Source organism: Meles meles, chromosome 19 (genome assembly GCF_922984935.1).
Source record: "Meles meles chromosome 19, mMelMel3.1 paternal haplotype, whole genome shotgun sequence".
NCBI classification, from domain to species: domain Eukaryota; kingdom Metazoa; phylum Chordata; class Mammalia; order Carnivora; family Mustelidae; genus Meles; species Meles meles.
Window position 1 is genome coordinate 42,131,331 of NC_060084.1, and position 24,818 is coordinate 42,156,148.

Consider the following 24,818-nt stretch of genomic DNA (forward strand, 5'->3'; position numbering starts at 1 on the left):
TATTCTCTGGGCAGCCGGGCACCAAGCAGCCCTTTCTGAGTTCTGCTGTGTGGACAGAGAGAGACCGATTTGATGTCCCCGGACCCAGGTGACTTGTCATACCCCGGCCACAGTGCAAGAACTGGCCTTGCTTCTTCCCTGCTGAGGAGGCCACAGCTGGCCACCCTCCCTTTGTTTGCTCTGGGAGGGGTAACTGCTGAGCAAACAGGGAAGGGAAATCCCGGATTCTGTCTCCTCACCGTTACCCAGGCCCAGAGGCCTCTGGCTCCTTCCAGGCCTCTGGTGAGAGCTCGCGTGCGTGCGTGCGTGTGTGTGTGTGTGTGTAAGGGAGCTAGGGTTGCTGGTGTTTAGAAGACCCAGAGCTTGGCCTTGGTGAATGCTCAGACAAAATAACCCTCCTCCCCCAGGGTCATGAACAGATGGTCACTGGGCACTTACTGTGTATGGAGCCCTGGGCTGGGCACCCCACATGTCAGAGCTCTCTGATGCCACCCAGCCACCAGAGGACGTGAGCATCAGGATCTCCAGTTTCCAGAAGAGGAAACTGAGGCTGGGGGTCCGGAAGAGAGGACCCTGACAGAGGTGGGAATCCCACCCAGACCTCTCTGACCCTCAGCTCGGCTGTCCTCTTAGAGGAGCGGTGGGGGAGTGGTTGAGAGGCAGGATTAAACAGGGGCTCCCCCCTTCACTTCTCTTTTTTTCTCCTGCAGCGACTGTGCCATTACACGGCCCCCGACTGGGCAGGCGGAGCCCTCCCCATGGCTGAGCTCCTGCCCCAGCTGCCTTGGCCCCCACTGGCTGAGAGTAGCACCGAGGATGCATCAGTGCCCAGGGCCAAGTGGCAGAGCCAGCAGCCAAAGGGTGGCGGGGCAGAGGGCCTGGCCCGTGAGCCCTGGAGGTTCCTAGAGGTGCCCTCCATTTATATCACACCATGCAGTGACGGGGAATCACCCCCTTGCACCCCGACCCCCCAACGCCTGCAGCTGCCGAGGACACCAGACCCGGACAGTCTATCCCAGGACAGGTCAGCCGGGTGTTGGGACAAAAAGGAGGTGCTCTCTCCCTCTCTGACACTGCTCTAGAGGGGGCTGACACTGTCCGGGTGCGGGAGCTGAAGGTCAGCTGGAACGTGGCCTTAGCCCCACATGGGGCCTGACCAGAGGTTGTGAAAGAGGCAGATGAACAGAAAGAGGCAACTGGAAACATGTGCTGGAACAAGGGCCCCTGAGCTCTCCGTGCTCCGCTGGACACTGCCGGCTAAGGGGGGAGGGGGGACACCCCCTTCAGCACACCCCGTGTTTTTCAAACTGTGGATCATGACCATTTAAGGACCATGAAACCAAGGTAGTGCGTTGCGATGAGCACTTTTTCCAAACAGAAACAGGATAGAATTGGAAATACAGTCTGTGAGGTAGTAAGCGTAGTTTCCTGCAAATTTCGTGACGTCACATATATTTCTATATGTCACATAGAGTTTTTGTATTGGAAGCCAGTGTCAAAGGTATGTCTTACTGCAGCTCATGGGGGTGGGGGGGGGGGGAGAAGTAAACAAAACTTCTTCGAAGAGACAGCACCCCTGGCACGAGGAGACAGGAGCTGAAGGTTCAAGGCTGCAGGGGGAAAGAAGAAAGAATATACCAGCCCTGAGTAAAAACACCCAGTGTGGTTTCTTCCAATAATGGATGCTAGATAAGAGTGAAGGTTTATGAACTAGAGCTCTGTGTACCAGCGTGGAGAAGTCTCAGAGACAATGATGATGGAGAAAGCAAGTTGCAGAATGATAACAGTAGGAGCCTAATAGTGTATCTTTTCAAAGGCATTAAACAATAGGCTATATTGTTGGTGGATCCATCCTGATATTAAAGCAGGATGGAAAAGTACACAGGAGGAACACACACCAGCTTCAGGGCGGTGGGTACCTTGGGCTCAGGAGCAGAGAAAGGAGGGATGGGGAGTTGGGCCTTTGGCTGTGCCTGTAAAAGTTTCTTTCTTTTAAAAAGGAAAGAAGAGATCTGAAATGAAATGGCAAAATGTCCACATGGACGGTGGGGATGACCATTTTCTTGCCTGTTTGAAAGAAATAGTCTCTAATTAAAATTTTGTAAGTATTTCAAAAGAAGGAACAGGCCAAGAGAAGTACAGCTGGCCCTTGAGCAATGCGGGTGTTAGGAGGCACTGACCCACTGTGCCGTCAAAAATTCAAGTGTAAATTTTGACTCCCCCAAAACTTAGCTACTGAGAGCCTACTGTTGGCCAGAAAGCTTACTTAGAACATAAGCAATCAATCAACACATATTTTGTATATTATCTGTATTATATACTATGTTTTTACAATAAAATAAGCTAGAGAAAAAAAATTTCTAAGAAAATCACAAGACAAAATATATGTGCAGCGCTGTACTGTAAAAAAAAAAATCCATGTATAAATGGATTCAAGAATATGTTGTTCAAGGGTCATCTGTATAAAGAGACCAGTGAGACAGAGGGAGATGGTGGAAGGAGTGCCTCTCTAAGACCTGAGAGAATGTCTATGTAGCGGGAACCACAAGTGCAAAGGCCCAGGGGCAGGAGTGTGTCTGGTGAAGCTAGGGAAGCTCAGCCATCAGAGTGAATGCAAAAAGGGTTGAGAAGGAGGAGGCAAAGTCAGAATGGTGACAAGGACCAGCCTTGGGCCTTGGGTGGACTTGGCCCAAGGGTGGTCCTTGTCACCACCTTGGGAGGACTTTGCTTTTATCTGGAGTGAGGTGGAGCTACAGGAGGGCTCTGAGCTGGGAGAACCCGACTCAGGGGTTCATAGGTTCTCTCTGGCTGCAGGTGGGGAGCAGACTATAGGAGGAAGGATAGGAAGAGTCAAGGGACTGCTGTGCTGTCCTGGACGGGGGCCGTATGAGCCAAGAGTTTAAATTCTGGAGAGATTTTATGCTTGGAGTGGCCAGGGATGGCTGAGAGATTGGATCTGGGTATGAGGGCAAGAGAGGGGCCAGGGAAGATGAAGTTTGGGGCCTGCCAGTTACCAAAAGGAAGTAGAGTGGGGCTTATTGGGGTGCGGGGTGCTGCAAAGGTGGTTAGAGGGATGGGAATGGAATTTTTTCAAGCTGGCGGGACAGCATGTCGGAGGTAGGGGTGGGGCTCCCTGTGCTGGGGTGCCTCTGGCCGAGAGCTGTGAGGTGGGACTCACATTTCCGGGCTTTCACACCAGCAGTCCAGGGACACCAACAGACTCAGACAGTCCCTGCAGGGCTGTGTCCAGCTCTGCAGCCTACCCCAGAGTGACCTGGGCCAAGTCACTTCCCGTCTTTGAGGCAGGGCTTCCCCACCTGTAAAAGGGCTGCTGTCCCCCACCCCCGCGCTGTCCCGCGGGAATGCCCCTTACCACAGAGTTTGTGAGATCTCCAGCGCCAGGGTGACTTGCCCAAGGTCACAGCACATTTAAGAGGCTGGATTCTAACTTGGGCTGGCTAACGGGGACTGGGACAGAGAGAGGTCCCCAGACCTGGAGGACCTCCTGGGCCAACACTAGGTGAGGGGTGGGTGGGCGGAAACGCACCGGAGGACGGAGGCGGCCTCCGGGCCCCACCCCTTCCCGCCACTGTTGGTTCCTCGATGCTCGTAGCCCCCACCTCTCCGCTTCCCAGAATCTCCATCCAGCCGCCCACCCCACCCCCTCCAGCGTGTTCCCCCCCCCACCCCTTCTCCGGTTCCGCCCCGGGCGGCCGGCAGCTCCCGGCCGGGGGGCAGAAGGGGAGCTGAAGACCCTTTTCGGGTACCCGGGGAGAGGGTCGCGGCCCGAGCCAAGGCAGCTGCCATGGCCGCGTTACATCTGAATCGAATCTGTTTCTTTTTCTGCCCCTCCCTCTCCTCTGTTCACTTCGCTGCCTCCTTCGATTCCCAGCGTCTCTCTTTCCCTTGCTCTCTCCTGTTTCGGTATCTCCGGCGTCCCAGCCGCCCCTCTCGGTTCCCCGGAGCGCTCGCCCTCCCCCTGCACCCCCGGCCCTGCACCTCGAACTCTCGCTAGCCGTCTCCGGCCTTGCGCGTCGGCGCCCCTCCCCCCACACCCCGGGTCCGAGGGCCCTCCCGCCGCGCCGCCCCCCTTCCCGCGCGGGCGGGGGCGGCGCCGTGACGCGACGGGGCGGGGGCGGGAAGGGTGCGCTGACGCTGCGGCGGCTCCCGCGGTCCGGGGCTCCGGCCTTTGTGCGGGCGGCGGGCGGCGGGCAGCGGCTGGCGGCGCGGGCGACGCGGTCGGGTGGGGGCGGCGGCCCCGGAAGGCGAGGCAGGTGCCCCGCGGGGACGCCCAGCTCAGCCCAGCCCCGCTCGGCAGGCCCAGCCTTGCGGCCGGGCGCGCCAGCCGCGCCGCATCCATGTTCGAGTAAGGACCGGGGCGGGGGGCGCGGCGGGCGGGAGGACAGCGCCGGCCGGCCCGGGGCTGCGCGCGCGCTCTGCTCGGGGTTCGGGGAGGGTGGCGCGACTGGAGCCGAGGCGGGAGGGGGGCGGCGGTGGGCGCGACCGGGTGGGGGCGGGGAGGGGCCGGCGCTGCACTGGGGCCTCGGCGCTGACGGCCGGGGATAGGTGGGGGGCGACCCAGGCTTGTCACCGCCAGGGCGAGACGCGCCGGGGTGGCGGGGCTGTGGTGGGGGTCCCAGGCTCATCCGCCGGGAGCCGGGCCTGCGGGGGAGGGCTCCGGCCTAGCCAGACGCGGTCCGGGAGGCGAGGAGTGGGCGCGAGTCTGACCCCGGGCTTTGGGCCTGGGGTGCAGGCTAGGCGGACACAAGAGCCTCGCTGGCCCGCGCACAGGCCACGGAGCTCGGGAGCAGCCCCCATCCTGGCCTGGGCCCCCTCCCACCGCCTCTGTCTGTGGCGAGTCCCGGCGCCGCTGGTAGTGGGGGCTTCGTCGCCGGCTAGCCGGCTGGCCTTGTGCCTGTAATTCCCCAGGTCATGGGGCCGGAATTGACCACCTCCCTGTCCGCTATGTTTTGGAGTCTCCATTGTAGGTGTCTTGGAAGTGTGTGTCTGCGTGTCTGTATTCCTCCTGTGCATCCTCTCTGGCTGTGTGTAATTTACGTCAGACTCCATCTGTGGCTCCATGTGTTACTGTAAATTTTCGGAGTATGTCTGATTGCGACTCCAGTTGTGTGTGTGTGTGTATGTGAGAGGCTGTGTGTGTGTGGCTGTGACCTTCTGTGGTTGTGTATGTGTGTGATGTGTTATCGCATCCCATCAGACCATGCACGCCTGCTTGTGACTTCGGAGTGTGTGTACCTGTGTCTAGGTCTCCGAGTGTGCAGACAGCGGAGATCCTCCCTGGTTGTGCGCGTGTCTGTGAAATTTGCTTCGGATAACATCTGTGGCTCCAGGCCTCTCCGTAAGTTGCCTGTGTGTCCAGTTGTGACTTGGTGGTATGTGGACACGGTGTTTACAGCTATCATCCTTTGTCTCTGTGCCTATAATTTATCTCTTCGTTCGCTCTTGGTGCAAATGTAAGTGACTTGTGTGTGTCCCTAGGTGACATTGTGTGTCCAGGGCCTGGGGTATATGGCTGGAACCCCCTGGGGCTGTGCCTGTAATTTACTTCTGATTACATCTTGGTATGAAAGTTCCTGTGTGTCTCCGTAATCCGTACGTGACAGTTCTGTTTGTGCCTGGGCTTCTGTGTGTTTGCAGCGGAGACACCCGGGGCTTTGTGTGTGTGTGAGAGCACAAAGAGAGATCCCTTGTGGCTCTTAGTGGGTGCAGGACCCTCTTTCCTGAGACCTCGGGTGTACCCTTGACTGTTCGGAGCAGTAATGACTGACATTGTTCCCGTGCTACAGTTTATAAAGCACGTCCCATGCATTATTTCCATAGCTGGCCACTGTGTTGATAAGCTGTGTCCATGACCTCCTGGGTCCTTCATGGCCGTGTGAGTGTCTGGGTTCTCTGGCGACAACAGAGACTGCTGACCCCACCGTCCCTTGCCACGTTAGAGCGGTCCTTCACTGTGTCTTCCCCACCAGGCTATGAACACCAGGAGAGCCAAGTTGACCCTACAGCTTAAATTGATCTACAGGGTACCTGCGTCGGCTGAGTTCCTTTGTGACCGCTCTTTTACGTGTATGTCTGTCCCTGTAGAATGTGATTTGCTTTCACCTCTTCTCAGAGGCTTTCTTATGGCCATCTGTGTGAATGTCACGGATCTGGAACTTATTGTGGTTTCCGTGACCCTCTACAGCTGCACGCATGCATCCTGGACAGGCGTGTGTGTGTAACTTCTGGGACTTTGTGGCTGTAGCATACTTGTCATGCTGCGGCTGTCTGAATCTTTATTCTAGAACCCTGCGGCGCTGGGTGCAAGGGTGACACACTTGTGGGAGCTCTGCTGTGAGGTGGATGGAGGGGGAAACTTCTTGCAACGGTGGGGAAGTTCCTTTTGCCTATACTGGCTGCGTGGGACCCATACCACGTTTCCCTTTTATGCACACCTGTGTGTGCACTGCCCCTGTTTGACCAGAGGGAGCTCTAGGCCTGTGTAGGCCCAGGAAGTCTGAAGAAAGGTGTCTGCACTGGCAAAACCCTGTTTTCTTCCTAGTCCCTGCCCCCCCATAACGGTCCTCCAGCCGCAACGGGCTCCTCCCTTCCCTCTGCAGCAGCCTGCCTGGTTGGGCAGCCTCAGGCCTATGCCTGCTCTTGAACACTTCCTCTTCTACAGAGAAGCAAGATCTGGGGGCCATAGGCCCTGCCCCGTCTGTGTGTTATCAGGCCTGTCCTTAGGCACCCTCCTGTAGGCCCGTGGCCGTGGGAGAGAGGGAGAGTAGGGCAGGTGGAGAAGGCATCTGCATTTCAGGCTAGAGAGGTGAGAAGATGGGGCAGGGGAAGAAAGTGGTCACTCCCTCCTTCAGAACTCCTCCGTAGCTCACCAGTGCCCTCAGGGGGAAGCCCAAACTCCTGACCTGGGCCTGAGGGGTGTGGAGGGAGGCGGCCTGTGCCCTCCTGTCCTCCTTCCTCTGCCCTGCTGGTCACCTCACTCCTCAGACCTGCCAGGCTCAGTCCTGCCCCTGAACCCCACACCCCTGTCCCTAACACAGTCTTCTCTTGCGTTTTGGTTAAGCTACTCTTCATCCTCGGGCTGAGCTCAAGTGTGCCTTGCACCCCACCCACCCAGCCACTTAGCCCTCCTTTGTTTCCATGGTCCTCAAACTTGAACGCACTTCCCACTTCCCCGTCCTGGGCCCCACCCCCAGAGGTCTGCTGTGGGTCGCATAAGCCGCAGGGTTGCCTGTGCAGCTCGCGTGGGGGGTGCCTGAGCTCAGTGTCTCCATTTGACACGTGTTCTTGTTTTGCTCATCTCGGTTCCCCAACTGGAATGTCACTTCCCTGCAGGCCGGGAAGGTTATCTGTTTGGTGCACTTCCGTGTCCTCAGCGCCTGGCGCAGGGCATGTGCTTAATCCGTACTTAGTGTGTGCAGGATGGAGATTGGGGTCAGTGTGGGCCCCGCGCCCTGGGCCAAGGTGTGTGTGTGGTCCCCGTCGAGGTCAGCATTGGCCTCTTGAGCACAGGTGTGCTGGGGCAGGGCCAGGACCTTGGCCTCGGTTTTAGTCCCACAGAACCTACTGATCAAACCAGAGTGCGTCCCTCATGCTGGGATTTATGTGCCCTTGACATTGAACAACGCAGGGATGAGGGGTGCTGACCTGCCCTGCAATTGAAAATCAGTGTGTCCCTTCCGACTCCCCCCAAACTTAGCTCCTCATCGTTTACTGATGACCAGAAGCTTTATTGATACTGTGAGCCGTCAGTGAACACGTTTTTTGGTATACTATCTGTATTATGTACTGTATTACAATAAAGTCATCTAGACAAAATGGTATTAAGAAAATCATGAAGAAAACACCTTTAGAAGACTGTATCGTATTTATTGAATACAATTTCCATTTAAGTGGCCCCACACAGCTCAAACCTGTGCTGTTTAAGGGTCAGCTGTCTGTTACCTCACTTTCTCCCCCAGAAACCCCGTGAGGCGATGCCATTAGTCCCACCGTGGTCAGGAAGAAAATGAGGCACAGGTGCAGACACTTGCCCCCAAGCCACACGGGGAGCAAGTGGGTGGGGTTTGCTGAGGGTCGGGCAAGTCTCACACCTACTTGAATCCCGTGGGGGGTGGGAGAGGGGCGCTCAGCTGGTCGGTCCACAGGAGCGAATGGTCCGTGCCCCAGCCTTGTTCTAGATAGCAGGGAGGCAGCTGGTAACAAAGCCCCAACCCCCATGGAGCGGAGAGAGGGACAGGACCACAGGTCAAGCGCGGGAAATGCTGTGGAAAAAGGTGAAGAGGGAGAGGGATCGAGAGGTGGGAGTGTGGTTTGAATAGAGAAGCGAGGAAGCCGACTCAGAAATGTCCACTGAGTAGGACGTGAAGGACGTGAGGGAGCCCGTCTTGGTGGAGGAACAGGCAAGGCAGGAGCTGGGGAAGAGTGAGCAAGGGGTTGATGAGAGGGCCAGAGGCTGGAGTTAGGTCTAGCGGGCCCGGGGTGGAGGTTCCCCAACCCGACTCAGGCGTTCACAGGCCCCCGCTGACCACAGGTGGGGAGCAGAGTGGGGGATGGGTGTCAGGGAGACCTGGGAGAAGCCAGCTCTAGGCATCCAGGGGAGGGGTGACAGTGGCCCAGATCACCACCTATTTCATTTATTTACTTATTTTATTCCACAAACTCATTTCCTAAGTGTGACTGGAATGCCTACCCTGTGTCCTGGCCTGGGCAGTACCAGGGACAGAGCAGTGACCAGGACCTTGCTGTCGGGGAACTCACAGACCTGTGGGGGAAACAGAGCTGTCGTCTGACAAGTGACCGGCCAGAAGGAGTCGGGGCTGGGGTGAGGGGTGCAGAGGCAGAGTGCAGGAGAGTGGATAGCGACAGGATGGGAGCTGCCAGGGGTCCCTAGGGAGGCACAACAGGGAGGCCCTGTCTGAGAGGGAGGGGTGGCGACCAAGAGCCCTGGGAGAGGCACACGAATTCGCCAGATGGAGAAGGCCAGGGGCAGTCCACAGTCAGGGAACAGCATATGCTGGAGCTTGGAGGCAAGAGAGAAGTTTGAGGAGTCCCAGGTGGTCCAGGGACCCCCATCTGCCCCCACCCCCCGGAGAGGTGATGGAGGCCACTGAGGTAGAGTCGTGCCCTGGCTTCAAGCAGCGGTGCATCCTGGGACCGGTGGTTGGTGGCCTTGAGTCCCGGCTTCTTACTCTGGGAAGCAGGGATGGCGATACCGTCACGTGTCCAGGGTTGCCTGAGGAATATGTAATTGTACGGGGAGCTTGCCAGCGTCTTGGTACGGCACCAGCAAGTGTCCCTCTGCTGCTCCTGCTCTAGCCAGCGCACAGAGCATGCCTGCGGTCACCGATGTTTCTTGAGAGTTCGCTCCGTGTTGGGTCCAGTGTTGCGTGCCAGGGACACGATGGTGACTAAGACCTTAGTTCACAGCCAGAGGCAACAATAGGCAAAATGACAAGGCGGATGGGATGAGTCGAGGTGGTGTGAAGTTTGCCTTGCGGGGTGGGTCCCCAGGGGAGGAGGAGCATTTGGGCCAAGTAAGACAGACCCTGGTGGGCTGGAATACAGAAGGTCATTCCAGGCAGAGGGAACAGAAGTGCAGAGGCCTTGATGTGGGAATGCTGTGGGAATGCAGTGGGTGAGCTTAGGGACGAAAGGCGGCTGGGGGGAGGGAGACTGAAGTGGAGGGTATGAGCCACACCAGGGCCTGGGGTGACGAGGTGAGGTCTTGGCCTTTACCTAGAGTACGGTGAAGCCCAGAGAGGCTCTTACCCAGAAGGGCCCTGACCTGAATCAGGTTCACAGGCTCCCTCTGGTGTAGGGGGCTGACTGCAGGGGGCGGTGATGGGGACAGGGAACCCAGGGAGACTGCTGTGATGTCCTGGGTGGGGGGCGGCGAGGGTGGAGGCTGGGCCAGGGCGCAGGAGCAGGGGAAATGGGTGTAATACAAGTAACAGAAGTAGATTTTGGAGGTAGAGCAGGTGGGACTTGCTAACAGATCAGAAGTGAAGAGTGAACATGAAGCAAATGAAGCATGTACTTTTAGCTCCAGCAAGTGAGTGGGGAGGGGCTACTCAAGTATTTATGAATGAATTAATAATTTTAAAAATAGCAATCTTCTTGAAAGCTTAACTCTATGCCAGGCGCTACTAGAAGCACCTTACACGTAGTGATTCACTGAACTGCCCCGACAAGCAGACGAGGACATGTACTTACCACCTGTGGGTCAGAGGCAAAGTCAGCGGCATGCAGAGTGTTAGGGAGCTGCTCGCTCGGTCACGCAGCTGGAAGTGGAGGCAAATGGGTGGGTGGGATCCATGGGCTGGTATGTGGGCCTCCTAAAACAGACCCATGCCCACACCCAGCCTGTTTCCCACCAATGCCCCTCTTTTTCTCTTCCCCCAGCACCACCCCCCACTCCGGCCGGAGCACGCCAAGCAGCTCCCCATCTCTCCGTAAGCGGCTGCAGCTCTTGCCCTCCAGCCGATCCCCACCTGAGCCTGAACCAGGCACCATGGTGGAGAAGGGTTCAGACAGCTCCTCAGAGAAGGGTGGGGTGCCTGGGACACCCAGCACCCAGAGCCTGGGCAGCCGGAACTTCATCCGCAATAGCAAGGTCGGTGCAAGCCCAGTGGGGTGGGGAGACAGGTGGAAGGGCAGAGGAATTTAGGGGCTCGTTCTGACTCCGTTCCTTTCTCTTGCAGAAGATGCAGAGTTGGTACAGTGTAAGTATTGGGCAGGGGGGCTGGAGGGGAGAGAGGGAGGGGGACAGGTGCCAGGCCTGGAGCCCTAGGCTGCAGCAGGCAAGGAATTAGGTGCCGGGGTCAGCAGACCCAGGGTCACATCCTGGGCTGCCGCTTACTTCCTGTGTGTCCTTGAATGAGTCGCTTAACTTATCTGGGCCGGTCTCTGGAGACACTGTCCCAGCCTCACAAAGCCGAAAGGAACTCTTGCTAAGAGTGATGCCAGTGGGTCCCTGGCACAGGCTTACGTGGAAATCAGTAAATGACCGTTCTCCTGCTGGCTAATCTCGTGGACGGGCCGGGGAAGGCAGCCGGGAGCTAGACTCGAAGAGTCTAGACTCTGAGAGCTGGCCGGGGGCTGAGGAGCCTGAGGGGCTTCTGGGCACTTTGTGGGGCACAAGTACAGGGATGTGAATCCCCAGTTGGCTTCTTACCTTCCCACCTCCTCCAGATGCTGAGCCCCACATACAAACAGCGGAACGAGGACTTCCGGAAACTGTTCAGCAAGCTCCCGGAGGCCGAACGCCTCATCGTGGGTGAGTCGGGCCGCGCAGACCCCGTCCCTGGTCCGGGCTCTGGTTCCCTCGCGCTGCCCTCCCGCCTCTCCTGCCCGCACTGGCAGGCACAGCGTGTGTGACTCGGGTGTCTGCCGTCTCTCCCCTCGGCCGCCTCAGATTACTCCTGTGCCTTGCAGCGCGAGATCCTCCTCCAAGGCCGCCTCTACCTCTCCGAGAACTGGATCTGCTTCTACAGCAACATCTTCCGCTGGGAAACAACAGTGAGCCGACTTGGGGACGAGGAGGGGTGGGCAGACTGGGCCCGGGGCCTCTTCTGACCGGCCTCTTGTCTTCAGATTTCCATCCAGTTGAAGGAAGTGACATGTCTGAAGAAGGAGAAGACAGCCAAGCTGATCCCCAATGCCATCCAGATCTGCACTGAGAGTGAGAAGGTGAGCTGGAGGACCTGCTGGGGGGCTGTGGGCACTGGTCTCAGCCAGGCCCTCCTGCCCCAAGCCCTGTTTATTCTGCACGCTGAGCTCTCAGAATCCTTTGCTTTCTGTCTATTCCCCTGCCACCCCTACTGGCCTGGCCTAGCCTCCCATCACCTCTGACCCAGACCCCCTGCACCAGCCCTTCGTGTCAGTGCCTGTGGTCTGCCCTCCCCTCACCCCCACCTCAGCTGCCCAGGGATCATATTAATAGTAGAATTCTTCCCTCCCACATACCTATCAACTCAGATGTCCCCCTCTCTTTGGAAGCCTTCCCTGACACTCTCTTCTATCCTGATGATTGTTGCCTTGTGGTCCCAAGATGGCTGCCTGACACCACTGACTCAGACAGGAAGGGAATGGGGGGGGGACTTCCCAGCAGACTTCCCTTTGTGGAATTAGGTGACCATCCCTCCTGGTCAAAGGAGACTAGAAGAGTGCTCTGGACTTCCCCCCACACAGCCCACCCATCTGGACTGTGCCTGTCTCCTGCCCTGGACTGGGAGCTTGGGGGCTGGGGCCATCATCTCATCATGGGGGCTCCAGCATCATCTGGTGCCAGGCTGGGCACAGGATAAACATTCTGTGGAGTGAATGAAGGGACGGATGAATGGATACATCAGGATGGAGATCCAGGCACAAAGTGTGGGTGGCGACGGAGCTTCCCCTCCCTCTGGCCATGTCTGCCCCCGCCCGCTCACAGCTCCCTCTCTCCTGCAGCATTTCTTCACCTCCTTCGGGGCCCGGGACCGCTGCTTCCTCCTCATCTTCCGCCTCTGGCAAAATGCACTGCTTGAAAAGGTGAGTCTGGGTGAGAGTGGATTAGGGATTGAGGTAGGGGGGATCATGGAGCCAGGAGATCTGAACTGGGGGAGCCGGAGGGCCCCTTCACTCTCCTCCATGGGCACAGGCCTGCTTTGTGTGCAGCTTCCTGCCTAGACTCCGGCAGGGACCACCACGGGCCCCGGTGCCTGGCCCTGCCCCTACGGACCTGTATCCGTGTCTCCGTGGCCCTTGCTTCACCGCCGCAAATTCAGAATGCTCTGAAAATGAGAAGGTGCCTTTGTGTGTGCCGTAGCAAGGTCCGGCCCCGAGCTGACATAGTTGTTTCTAGTCTGTGTCAGCATTCTCTAATAGAACTTTCCGCTACGATCAAAGTATTCTCCATCCGTGCTGTCAAAATATGGCAGCCGCTGGCCACACGGGCCTGTTGAGCTCTCAGAAAGTGGTTAAGGTAGCTGGGGATCTGCGTTTTCACTTCATTTCATTTTGATTTGCTTAAACTTAAACGGCTACACGTGCTTCGTGGATAGCACAGGCCTATGTTTACCTCCGTGTGACCGTTCATATGTTTTAGGACAAGAAACATTGATGTGTTTGACTGGGGTGTATCTTAGATGTGATCGTAATTCAACATAAAGTTATCATATCTGTTCAATATTGAATATGCCAGTGATTCTCAAACTCTGTAGCTTCCGGAACCCTCTTTAAAATAATGGTAGACTCTCCACAGAGCTTTTGTTTAAGGGGGTTAGATCTACCAATAGTTATTATATTAGAAATCGAAACTGGGGAATTCTTAACCACAAGAATACACGAGCACACACTGCATGAGCCCCCAGAAAAAGACAGCATCCCGTGTCACATAGCCTCTGGAAAATTCCACTGTACAAGTGTGAGAATAAAAGTGAAAAAGGCAAGAAGTATCTTATACTACTAGTAACACTTAGCCACACTTATGAAAATAATTTTGGCGGCATGGACCTCCTGAAAGGCTTGGGGAATCCCCAGGAATCCTTGGACCACCCTTGGAGAACCTTTGATATATTGTGCATTGTGTACTAAATATAATATAGTCATCATTATTGGTCCCGTGTTACTACATGCAGTACAGGCACTGCCTTATCTTCCCTAGATCTGCAACTTTCTAATCTTGACATACGTCTTGCCACAAGATATTTTGTGTAAGGGGTTTTAGACATGGCATATTCCAATGGCCTACTGTGGGCTGGCCCACAGGCTCCCCAAGCCGGCTGTGGTTGCATAAGTTTATACAGGCGCCTGCAAGTCACAGAAAGTCACAGAAAACTCAACCACATGTGCTTTAAGCAAACAGACACTGAATTACTTCCTGAGTAATAATAGTAGCTAATATTTCGGGTGCTGCTGGGTGCCAGGCACTGCTCTGAGCATTACACGCAGTAATTCACTTTGCCTTCACAACCACCCTGGGAGGCAGCTATTTGTTTCACCAGTGAAGCGTGGAGGGATAGCCTTGCCCGTGGTCATGAGGGTTTTCATGTGGCAGAGCTGGGGTTGTGTCCCATGGCAGTTAGGTTCTGTATCATGCTAGTGCTCCTCTTATGAGAGGCCTGGAGGCAGGCAGCCCAGGGCGGGTTTGAGGGCTCTCCCTGATGCCATAAGGACCCCATATTGTCTGCCTTCTGCATGTTGATGATTTATCCACATGCTTGTTGCCCTATGGTTACAAGATGGCTGCCACAGCCCTACACATCATGCCCTCCGTCACATAAGTGTCCAAATGTGAAGGAGAAAATGGGTGGGTAGAAAGGGCACTTTCCTTTTTCAGGGAAGGAAAACTCCCCTTTAAGCCAATTGCTCTTTGCATGTCTTTGGCTAGAATTGGCTAACAGGACCACCTCAATTGCAAAGGAAAGATGGAAAACTTGGCGTAAACCAGTTATAATTTATCCCTAGGGCTGGGGAAGATTTTCACCCCGAACAAACTGGGTTTCTGCTGGTGGGGAGGGAAGATGGCTGGATGTCAGGTGGGCATGGTCCGTGTCTGTGACTACTGGCCGACAGCACCAAGCAGGCCAAACCTGCTTTCCAGCTGTGCCACACACCCGTCCTGTCCCCTAGGGGGCAGCTTCGGCTGTGCCCATCCTTAGAGGTGATGGTGCTGGAGCAGGAGTTCAAGAGAGGTTCACGGCCTCCAGGGAGGGCGAGGGCAGGGGAGGGTTCAACATTCAAGCCCTGAAGCCAGACTGCCGGGGTTGGGGTTTCCGCTCCATCACTGAGGAGCTGAATGACCCGGAGGAAGTCACTGAATGCCATCAGAGAGGGCCGTTCCCCACTTCATAGCAGCCAGAGCTGGGCCCAGAATAAGTGCTCAGTCAGGTTAGCTTTCGTGAGGCAGGCTGGCCCAGCGGTCAGCTCCAAGGTGCAAGAGCAGTCCTCCCACCCCTACTCCCCGGGGGTCACATCTCGCCACTGCCACTCAACCACCTCTGTGCCTCAGCATCATTGCCTTAAAACAATGATGTTAGCGCTTTATAGAATTATTCTAGAATATTCAGTGAGTTTGCCCACAGGACGCCTGGTAATAATGCAGTGGCTGGCTGTCTTGCTGCTGGGCTGTCACTGCTCTTCCATCCCAGGCCTCCAGCCACTGTGGCCAAGAGCACTTAGGAAAGCAGTCCAGGGCAAAACAGGGAGGCGGGTGGGAGCGTTGGCTCTGGAGTCCGGCTGGGTGTAGAACCCTGAGTTGCCCCAGGTCGCTCGTGGGACCTCGAGCATGTGACTTCTGCTCCCCGGGCCTCATCTTCTCCTCTGTAAATCTGGGAATGCTACCCTGTGGATGTGGGAGTCTTGTGAGGACCTAAGGGGACAGTTCTGAGCACCCTGAGTCCTGGTGAGGGGGCGGATGGAACTGGATGGGGGGCGCTGCTGCCCCCTTGTGGACACTACGGGAATGCTGGCCTGAGGGCTCGGGGGTTGGGGCTGGGAAGGGCTCTGGGCCCAGGGAAGTGGAGGCCAACTCCATGTTCTGTCTGCCCAGACGCTGAGTCCGCGTGAGCTCTGGCACTTGGTACATCAGTGCTACGGCTCGGAGCTGGGCCTCACCAGTGAGGATGAGGACTATGTCTGCCCCTTGCAGCTGAATGGTCTAGGGTGAGTCAGAGGTTGGTGGCTGGTTCCCGGGGTAGGGGGGAGACAACAGGCTCTGTGTGCAGAGCTCCTGGATTCCTGGGTGGCCTGAGGTGGGCATACAGTCTGGGAGACCAGGAGGGTGTGTGGGTGCAAAGATACAGCAGTCTCATACCCTCCCTTTCCCCTACAGGAGCTCCAAGGAAGTGGGAGATGTGATCGCCCTGAGTGACATCACCCCCTCAGGGGCAGCCGACAACAGCCAAGAGCCGAGCCCAGTGGGCTCGCGCCGTGGTCGCATCACCCCCAACCTTTCCCGAGCCAGCAGCGATGCAGACCATGGGGTGAGCAGAGAATGGGGCTGAGAGTGGATGCTGATGGCAAGAGACAGGACGGTGTGTGTGTGGGGGGGGGGTGTCAGGGAGAGGAACAGACTGAGAGGTGGTGGGGGGACAGGGAGGGGACCGACAGAGGGCCAGAGAAGAGGTGGATGGAGGGATAAGGGAGAGGATGGACAGAGGGATGGGATGGAGCTAAGATGGGCGAAGGAAACGGAATGAGAGAGAGAGGTGAAAGGGCAGAAGATAGGAAGACACAGAGACAGAAGAAGCAAGACTTGGATGGGTGGATGGATGGAAGGAACGATGGACTAACAGAGCTGGACAGACAAGGCATGAAAGGATAGACAGAAGGGCAGAAGAGGCATGAGAAGGTTTATGGCCCAGGCACCCAGGACAGGCCTGGTAAGGGCTGAGAGGGCCCTCATCTGGGCAGCCCCAGGGCCCCTGTGGCTCGGCTGGAAGCTTCGTACACACGCGAACCCCCAGCATCGAGTTTCCTCCAGTCTCAATCCTTATGGCCAATGTGGGCACACGGGGCGGGGGGGCCCTCAGGCTGGGATGGAGGGGGACAGAGCTGGAGTCAGCCTTTCTCTGCAGGCAGAGGAGGACAAGGAGGAGCAGACGGACAGCCAGCCAGACGCCTCCTCCAGCCAGACTGTGACCCCCGTGGCCGAACCACCGAGCACTGAGCCAACCCCACCTGAGGGGCCCACCTCCCTGGGCCCCTTGGACCTGCTGCGCAGTGAGGAGCTGTTGACAGACACGAGCAACTCTTCCTCGTCCACAGGGGAGGAAGGTGAGGCAGGTGGCCCAGGCATTTGCTTTGCTTCCACGGGACAGCCCCTGCTCAGACTGGCATCAGCACGGGATTAGCTGGCTCCCGGGACTACAAAAATCCAGGGGGTGCAGGCATTCAGATGGTGCTGTTAGAAATCTGTCTGTCTAGCTCTGGCTCGAAGGCAGCAGAGCGGATGGGTAAGAGCACAGACTGTGAGGCCAGATTGCCGGGGCCCAAATGCTGGCCACACTGCCTCTTAGCTGGGTAACTGGGCAAATTATTTAATGCTTCGAGCCTTATTTTTCTCATCCGAAAAGTGGGGTTTGCAATAATCCTGCCCACTTCATGGGGTCGATGTTAAGAGAATGAAAGTGAGTTAATGTTTGTAAAGTGCTCAGGCCTGTTGGTGCTGGTTCTTTCCATTTCCCACGTGCCAGCTTCCTTCTTAGGTAGCCTCCATTCTTGGGCGGGGGGCGGGGGAGGAGCACAGAGAGCCCCAACCCCCCTCCCAAGCCTAGCAGGGAGAAAGCATGCTTTTCCCACCAGAGGCACCAGAAACTCTGGGGTTGGCTCTGATTGGTCCACCTTGGAGCCCAGGCCTGCCCCTGAACCAATCACGGCAGCTGAGAGCCCAGGCTGATCGGGAGCATCACAGGCCCACCCCTGTGATGCCAGTGACAGCAGCCCCCTGGGCCCAGGCGTGTGCTGCTCCATGAACCGATTGCAGTGGCTGGGCTGGCTGAGTGGGGGGACGCGTGCCTGCCCTAAAGCCACCCCTGGGGCAGAGAGGGGCCAAGCGGTGCTCCGGTCCGTGTCCACCCCAGCCGGAGAGGATGGGGCTGCCCTTCTGCTGTGCGAGGCCTGGGAGTGGAGAGGAGCGGTCACCCAAGGGAAACCGAGGTGCTGCTCCAAGGAGGGAGCAATGAAGCCCCCCACCGTCCTTCTCTGTCCCCCAGCTGACCTGGCCGCCCTGCTGCCCGACCTCTCTGGCCGGCTCCTCATCAACTCCGTCTTCCACGTGGGAGCCGAGCGGTTGCAGCAGATGCTCTTCTCAGACTCGCCCTTCCTGCAGGGCTTCCTGCAGCAGTGCAAGTTTACAGGTCAGGGGGCCGAGCTCCCCTGGCTGCGGGGGGCCGGTGGGGGGCGCGGAAGCAGGAGACCAGCAAGCCCTGTGGAGCAGATGTGGCCCAGGGGGTGGAGGGCGAGTGAGAAGCCACATCCGCGAGACCGGACCAGACAGGCTCTGCCTCTTAACTAGCTGAGTGGCCTTGGGCAGGGTTCCGAGCCTCTCTGCCTCAGTTTCTTCCTCCGTCCATATGTTGGGGGCATGATAATAGTCACTGCTGTAGCCAGGTCTCCTGAGAGCTGTATGAGTTGATAACCAGACACGTTCTAGGAGCAGTGGTATACAGTAAGCACTTAATAAACACAAGTTGACGATCACACATTTAGTGGCCACCCTGTCAGATTTGTGCAGAGACCAGGATAGACGAAGTCGAGAATCTAGTGAGAACGACAGTAAACAGACACACAAATAAGTCACAGATGTGCGGGGACAGAGTGCCAGAGGGGTGTCTGTGACCTGAGGGGTCTCAGGAGAAGCTGCTGGAAGGATGTGACGAAGGAACCAAGGCCTGAAGGAGGAGCTCTTCTGGGGAAGGGCGAGGAGATGGAAGAGAAACCCAGGAGGCCAGCGGGGTACCTGTAAAGGCCCTGAGACTGGGCGCAGACACTGGGAGAATCTCTTGAGGCTGGGCCTCTGTGGCCGTGTGTGGCGAGGTGAAGCCACAGTGCCACGTGGCACGGAAGGGTTCACAGTGGGACCAGCTGAACGGCTCAAGAGGCTGTGGAAGAGATTCAAGCAGGGGAGGGGCTAGTCAGTTGGTCATCTTTCCTCTGTTTCTTTTTTCGTGTTGATGAAAATGAGTCAGGTAGAATCCTCTGCAGAATGAGTGAGAGCGTGCCTTGGTTTGGGGGCCCATAGCCCTCCAAATCTATGCTCATGTCCTGGAGGGACAGGCGCATCAGACTGAGGAACTCAGATTCTGTCCGGGGGTCCTGGAGAGCCATGGACTATTCTAGGCAGGTTACGGGCAGGGGCAGGCTTGGCTTTAAGAAGCTACCCCGGAACCTCAGAGGTGGAGACCGAGGCCGGAAACACAGGGGGTGCGGAGTGGGACCCTGGGCAGGCAGGGATGGACTGAACCAGGAGCGATGCTCAGTTCAAGTGAACACAAGGGGGAGGGAGTGTCCAGGGAAGGGCCCAGGGCTCTGGAGGAGTCTGGAGTATGGTAGGGCCACCCCTGCCCTGGGACCCCGAGAGGAAGGGGGATGCCGAGGCCAGTGTGGGACCTCCTGAGTGTGAGGCGTCTGGGGAACTTCCGAGGGAAGGTGTTCAGGAGGTCACAGGACCCTAGGTCTGAGGCTCACGGGAGAAGCCAGGACTGGTACAGAGAGGGAAACTGAGGCTGCAGAAGCGGATGAGATGGCCCCAGGATGAGTGACAGGCATAGGGAAGAGAGAGGTCCCAGCTCGGAGTCTTACCAACGTCTGAAGTTTTAGGGCTCCAGAAGGAGTTCCCGGAGCACCGGAACTGTCCGAAAAAGGCTAGTTCCCACAGCCTGTGGGCAGAAGACTGGAGAATGGTGTCCTCATTCTGTCCCTTCCTCCCTGCCTCTCCCAGATGTGACCTTGAGTCCCTGGAGTGGCGACAACAAGTGCCACCAGCGCCGAGTGCTAACGTACACCATCCCCATCAGCAACCCCCTGGGCCCCAAGAGCGCCTCCGTGGTGGAGACACAGGTGGGCCCGGGCGGAGGGCAGGGTGGCAGGCGGGGCTGCCCGGGTTGGCTTGGGGGGGCCCTGACTCCTCCCTCCTCCCCGCAGACACTGTTCCGGCGCGGCCCCCAGGCGGGCGGCTGCGTGGTGGACTCCGAGGTGCTGACCCAGGGCATCCCGTACCAGGACTACTTCTACACTGCGCACCGCTACTGCATCCTGGGCCTTGCCCGCAACAAGGCCCGGCTGCGGTGAGCTGTGGCCTGGCCCCTCTCCTGCAGAGTCCCCTCCCTTGGGGAGAGGTAGCAGAATGCCCCGAGGGCTTTGGCCTGAGCCAATGGGCCCAGAGCCACCATCCACCAGGATGGGGAAGGGGGCGAGGGACAGGTTTGGGGGAAGATGAGCTCAGTTTGGGGTGGGCTGAGCTGTCTTTTGGACCCCGGGTGGAGCTGGGGCACAGCAGCAAGACGGAAGAATCCAGGCCAGGTGCAGCCTCAGCTGCGGGGGGGCGCGGGGCGTTGCTAAGTCTGGGAGACTTGTCAAGGTGTGTTGGCTTGGTCTGTGGGTGACAAGGGACCCTCTCCTGAATTGGGGGGGAAGCACCCCCTTGGAATGGTTGGAGTCAGACCCTGACCCCCTCCCTCTGTCCCCCGCGACCCCAGGGTGTCCTCGGAGATCCGCTACCGGAAGCAGCCCTGGAGCCTCGTGAAGTCCCTCATCGAGAAGAACTCCTGGAGTGGGATTGAAGATTACTTCCACCACCTGGGTAGGGGGAGGTCGGCCGGGCTGGGGACGGGGTGGTGGCCCGGCTGGCCGGGTGCAGCCACGCAGAGGCCCCTCCTGCATCCACAGAGAGGGAGCTTGCCAAGGCGGAGAAGCTGTCCCTGGAGGAAGGCGGGAAGGACGCGCGCGGACTGCTGTCAGGCCTGCGGCGACGCAAGCGGCCCCTGAGCTGGAGGGGTCACGGCGACGGGCCCCAGCACCCGGACCCGGACCCCTGCGCCCGGGCGGGCATGCACACCTCAGGTATGTCTCCTCGGGCCCGTCCGGGGCCCTGGTGGCTGTGCTGGGATGGCTCTGTCTGACGGCACGGTGCTCTCCTTCAGGTTCCCTCAGCTCTCGCTTCCCGGAACCATCCGCGGACCCAGGCCCCGGGGCAGGTGTCCCCAACGCCCTGGTTCTCATCAGCGTGGTGTGAGTAAGGGGCCGGGGCTGTGGGGTCAGACAGGCCTGGATCTGCATTCTGGCTGTGTGACCTCGGGCAGGCGTCTGGCCTCTCTGGGTGTCTAGTGGAGTGGGAGTGTGGGCTCACCTTTTAGCATGGCAGAGATGGAGGGGGAGGATGTTTGGAATTGTGCCCAGTGTGTGGTGGAGAAGTCTGTCCTGCTGGGAGAGCGAGGCCCTGAGGGCTCTGGGGCTCTGGGAGGTCAGAGGGGCCTGACATCCTGGGGGAAGGGAGGGCTTTCTGGGTGAGCAGGCACCCAGAAGAGGTGGAATGAGGGGAACTGGGAGAGATCTGGGGAAAAGCACTGGCACACATCTCAGTCCTATTTTCTGTGTCCAGCCCTAAGCTGGGGGACATTGGGAACTGACTAGAGACCTGACAGCAGGCCAGGGTGCTGGGGGACAGGGCCAGGATAGGGAAGCTGCGGGAGGCTCGGGAAGGCTTCCCGGAAAAGCCGAGGATTCCTGAGCTGAGACCACGGAGGGTGAAGCAGGGAGACCCAGGAGCACAGAGGCCAGGGATAGGGGAGGTGGGGACAGGAAACTCTGAGGACGTGGAAGTGAGGTCCGAGCTTCCGGCAGACCCTGCAGGTGAGAGTCAGCTCGGTCACATACTCAGCCTCTCTGGGCCTCAGTTTCCCAGTGCCTGAAGTCGGGAGAGGGGCCATGTGGCGCACTCAAGGAGGGGCGGGGCAGGCTCTCACCTCTTTTGTCTTTCTGTTGCTGCCTCCCCAGGATCTGTGTGAGGTAGGGCCCTGCTTCCTGCACCCCCTGCCCCTCTCCCCTCAACCCCCAGCTGCAGCCCCTTCTCCCTGTCCTGAGCCCCCAGCTCTCCCAGCCAGGCAGCCTGCTGTGGCCGTCAGGGGCGAGGCCTGGATGCGATCCCTGACTTTGCTGCTTAGGGACTATGTGACCTTAGGCACGTCAGTCACTCTCTCTGATTCCACTTTCTCCTCTGGAAAGCGGGGTGATCGTGGTGCCCCTTTGTGCTTGGGTTGTGTGGGTGCTGCTGACCTAGGAGAGCCTCTGTGTCCTGACGCTGACCTGTGACCCCTGCCCTCAGCCTCATCGTCCTCATCGCCCTCAATGTCCTCCTCTTTTACCGCCTCTGGTCCCTGGAGAGGACGGCCCACACCTTCGAGTCCTGGCACAGTCTGGCCCTGGCCAAGGGGTGAGTGGGGGGCCCAAGGGGGCTGGGGACTTGGGCGAGTCGGGCGAGGCCGCCACCCCGCTCAGGCCCTGCGCCCCCTGCAGCAAGTTCCCCCAGACGGCCACAGAGTGGGCAGAGATCCTCGCCCTCCAGAAGCAGTTCCACAGCGTCGAGGTGCACAAGTGGAGGCAGATCCTGCGAGCGTCCGTGGAACTCCTCGACGAGGTGCGGCTGTGGGGCTGCAGGGCCCTGGGCTCGGGTCCCGGCGTGTGGTAGATAGCTCTGGGCTTCAGTTTCTTCCTCTGTACAAGGAGGAAGCCAGTCCTAGTCCCCAGCTCCCAGGGTTGCCGGGAAAATGGAAGAAAGAGGTGGCTTGCAGCCACGGAATAATGTCCACGGTGTCCGACTTCAGGCATGGCTGGGTTCAGCTACCCTCATGCCATCTCCTGACTCTGCCCATCACCAGGGTTGGCTTTGTTTGGCGGTGTCCTACCCTCCTGCCCTTGACCAAGGTGGCAGCTGCCACTCTGGCTGACATGCAAAGGAAAGGGCTCGTTCTCACTGGCCACTGGGCTCGCCGGTCCATCCCTGAACCCATCCCAGTGGCTGGGGGCAGGCGAGGCTTGGTCCCTGAACCCCACTCCCACTAAGGGGTCACATGAGGGTGGGAAAGAGTTCCTCCCAAGGATACGAGGAGGGTCTGTCTCGACTCCAGAAAGGATGGCCCCAAACATTGTCTGTAGTACAGTGGCTGCATCTCTGCAGACAGCCGCGTTCAAGTTCCGCTGTGTGACGTTGTACGAGTGACTACACCATTGCCAGCCTTGGCTTCCTCCTCTGTACATGCTGTTACCTCAAAGACGGGCGTGAAGATCAAATGAGTTAACGTTGGAACAGTGCTCGTAGTAAACACTGCGCGTGTCTCTGCGGTTATTAGCCTGAGCCCAGTGCCCGCGCACAGTAGGAGCTCCGTTAATGTGGTGGTGGGTCAGCACGAAGGTCAGGGCCTGGGGTGGTGCCTAAGGTGGGAGGAGGAGGGGTGGGAAGCAGAGGAGCGGCTGGCATTGGCTGGGTGCCCAAGGATATCAGAGCCCGAGTTAGGGCGTGACGGCGAAATTGTGTGTGGTCACTGGAGACCAGAACGTGGAGCCCACCTCGGGGGGCTTTGTTGCACCCTGAAACCAGGCTGGCAGGGAGATGCTCGTGCTAGGAAGGCTGCGCAGAACAGGGCAGGAGGGGATCGAGGCTGGGGTCACATCACTCGGAGAGAGGGATGGCATGGCCTCCCCATCCTAAGTTAAATTCTGATTATTTTCCTCTTAAATTGCCAAGGGCACAAAGTTGACTCCATGAATTCATTTACCGCAGACTCAGTTGGAGCTGGGCTGTCCTGTGAGCCAGTTTGCTCCTCCAGGCCAGCTTGTGTTGCACCGCATTTAACAGAGAGGGGGGCTAAGGTCTGAGAAGCCCAGACTTCCCCAAGGTCACACAGCAGGGAGTAAGAAGAGCTCCTGCGTCAAGTGCTAGGTGTTCGGCCATCAGAGCCCTGAACTTGTCCTGTGATCTTTCAGCTGGGGAGCCTGGGACAGTTACGGGGCTTGCCCAAGACTACCCAGTACACGGCAGGGGTATGCCCGGAATGTGGGCCATTGGGAACCCTTCCTTCACCAGCATCTTAGAAGTTAAACTGGGGGCAGTACGGCTCCACTGTTTTCATGGGGTGACCTTGGTTGGGGACATGACCTCTTTGGAGCCTCCCCAGCTCCTCGGGAGGGAACGGCGGGAAACCCTGCCAGCACTCACCTCCCACCCTGCCCACTTCTCCTCCCAGATGAAGTTCTCGCTGGAGAAGCTGCATCAAGGCATCACTGTCTCAGACCCTCCCTTCGACTCCCAGCCACGGCCTGATGACAGCTTCTCCTGAGGAACCCCAGCCCCACGGCCGACCCCCCTAACGGACAGACGGACACAGAGCCTCGGTGGCCACTGCTGGCACGGTGTGAGCGCCGGGAGCCTCCCGCCCACCCCTCCCCGTGGCCCAGCCAGGGGCCACGCAGACATGGGGACCACAGAACCGAGATGCACTTTAGACCAGCGTGTGCGAGTCCAGCTGCCGTCACCGGCCCAGCCAGGGAGCTGGCCTGGCCCCCCGCTAACTTATTTTGCCCAGCTGGGGTTGTGGGGGGCGCCTCTGGGGTGCACGATTCCCTCAGCTCTGGGTTTAATGTATTGTATTTATTTGGGGCCGACGGAGAGCCCCAATAAAGGGTTGGAAACAGCTGTGGCTGTGCCTGCGGGGTCCCTGGGAGTGGGCGGGGATCTCCTGTTGTTCTGGAAGGGGGAATCTGTCCATTTTCCGGGGTCCCGAGTCACTCACACGATCTGGGATTCTTCAGCGTCTTCCACGGGCTTTGTGTCTTCGGGGTCCAGTGTCAGGGCCGTGAGGGCAGACGCAGGCGCCTGGAGGCCTGGGTTCAGATCCTACCCCTGGTCCTTAGCAGTCACGTAACCCAGGTCCAGCCCTCTTAGCTTCCCGGTTTCCCCTTCTGTACAATGGGCATAAGAGCGGCACTTGCCTCCCGGGGTTCTTAGAAGTGAATAGTCCTGAGTCAGCAGCTCTGGGGTGGGCTGAGGGTGTGCACTTCCGACAGCTCCCTGGATCCCACCTCGTGAGCCACTCTGACAAGTGCTGCATTAATGAGTGCGGCTCCTCACGCCGGGGCCTGGCGCAGAGTGAGTGTTCAGTTGATGTTCCTCTTATCGTGGAAGAATGGGGGGAGAGGAAAGTGACTCCTGTAGTAAGCACCAGATGGGGACCAGACTTTGTGGCAAGGTCTGGTGCTCGTGTAAGTCTCGTGGTGACTCTGTGAGATGGGGGAGGCAGATAGGTACGTGTCTGAGGCCACTA

At 58.3% G+C, this 24,818-nt stretch overlaps 1 protein-coding gene across 3 annotated transcripts; it reads left to right on the plus strand.

Moving 5' to 3' along the window:
• Nucleotides 1-758: 758 nt before the first annotated feature.
• Nucleotides 759-24,190, plus strand: GRAMD1A (GRAM domain containing 1A). Of its 3 annotated transcripts, XM_045988672.1 has the most exons (20): nucleotides 4,182-4,366; nucleotides 10,423-10,633; nucleotides 10,722-10,742; nucleotides 11,212-11,296; nucleotides 11,435-11,538; nucleotides 11,614-11,709; nucleotides 12,469-12,549; nucleotides 15,551-15,663; nucleotides 15,833-15,983; nucleotides 16,578-16,776; nucleotides 17,715-17,858; nucleotides 19,442-19,560; nucleotides 19,645-19,787; nucleotides 20,199-20,302; nucleotides 20,389-20,562; nucleotides 20,643-20,730; nucleotides 21,496-21,507; nucleotides 21,824-21,931; nucleotides 22,015-22,135; nucleotides 23,742-24,190. In XM_045988672.1, the coding sequence occupies exons 1-20, from the start codon at nucleotides 4,359-4,361 to the stop codon at nucleotides 23,832-23,834; spliced, it is 2,175 nt and encodes a 724-aa protein (XP_045844628.1). In that variant the 5' UTR covers nucleotides 4,182-4,358; the 3' UTR covers nucleotides 23,835-24,190. The 3 variants fall into 3 exon arrangements, with proteins under 3 accessions (XP_045844631.1, XP_045844628.1, XP_045844629.1); XM_045988675.1 differs by lacking the exons at nucleotides 4,182-4,366; nucleotides 21,496-21,507 and adding an exon at nucleotides 759-1,024; XM_045988673.1 differs by lacking the exon at nucleotides 21,496-21,507.
• Nucleotides 24,191-24,818: the final 628 nt, after the last annotated feature.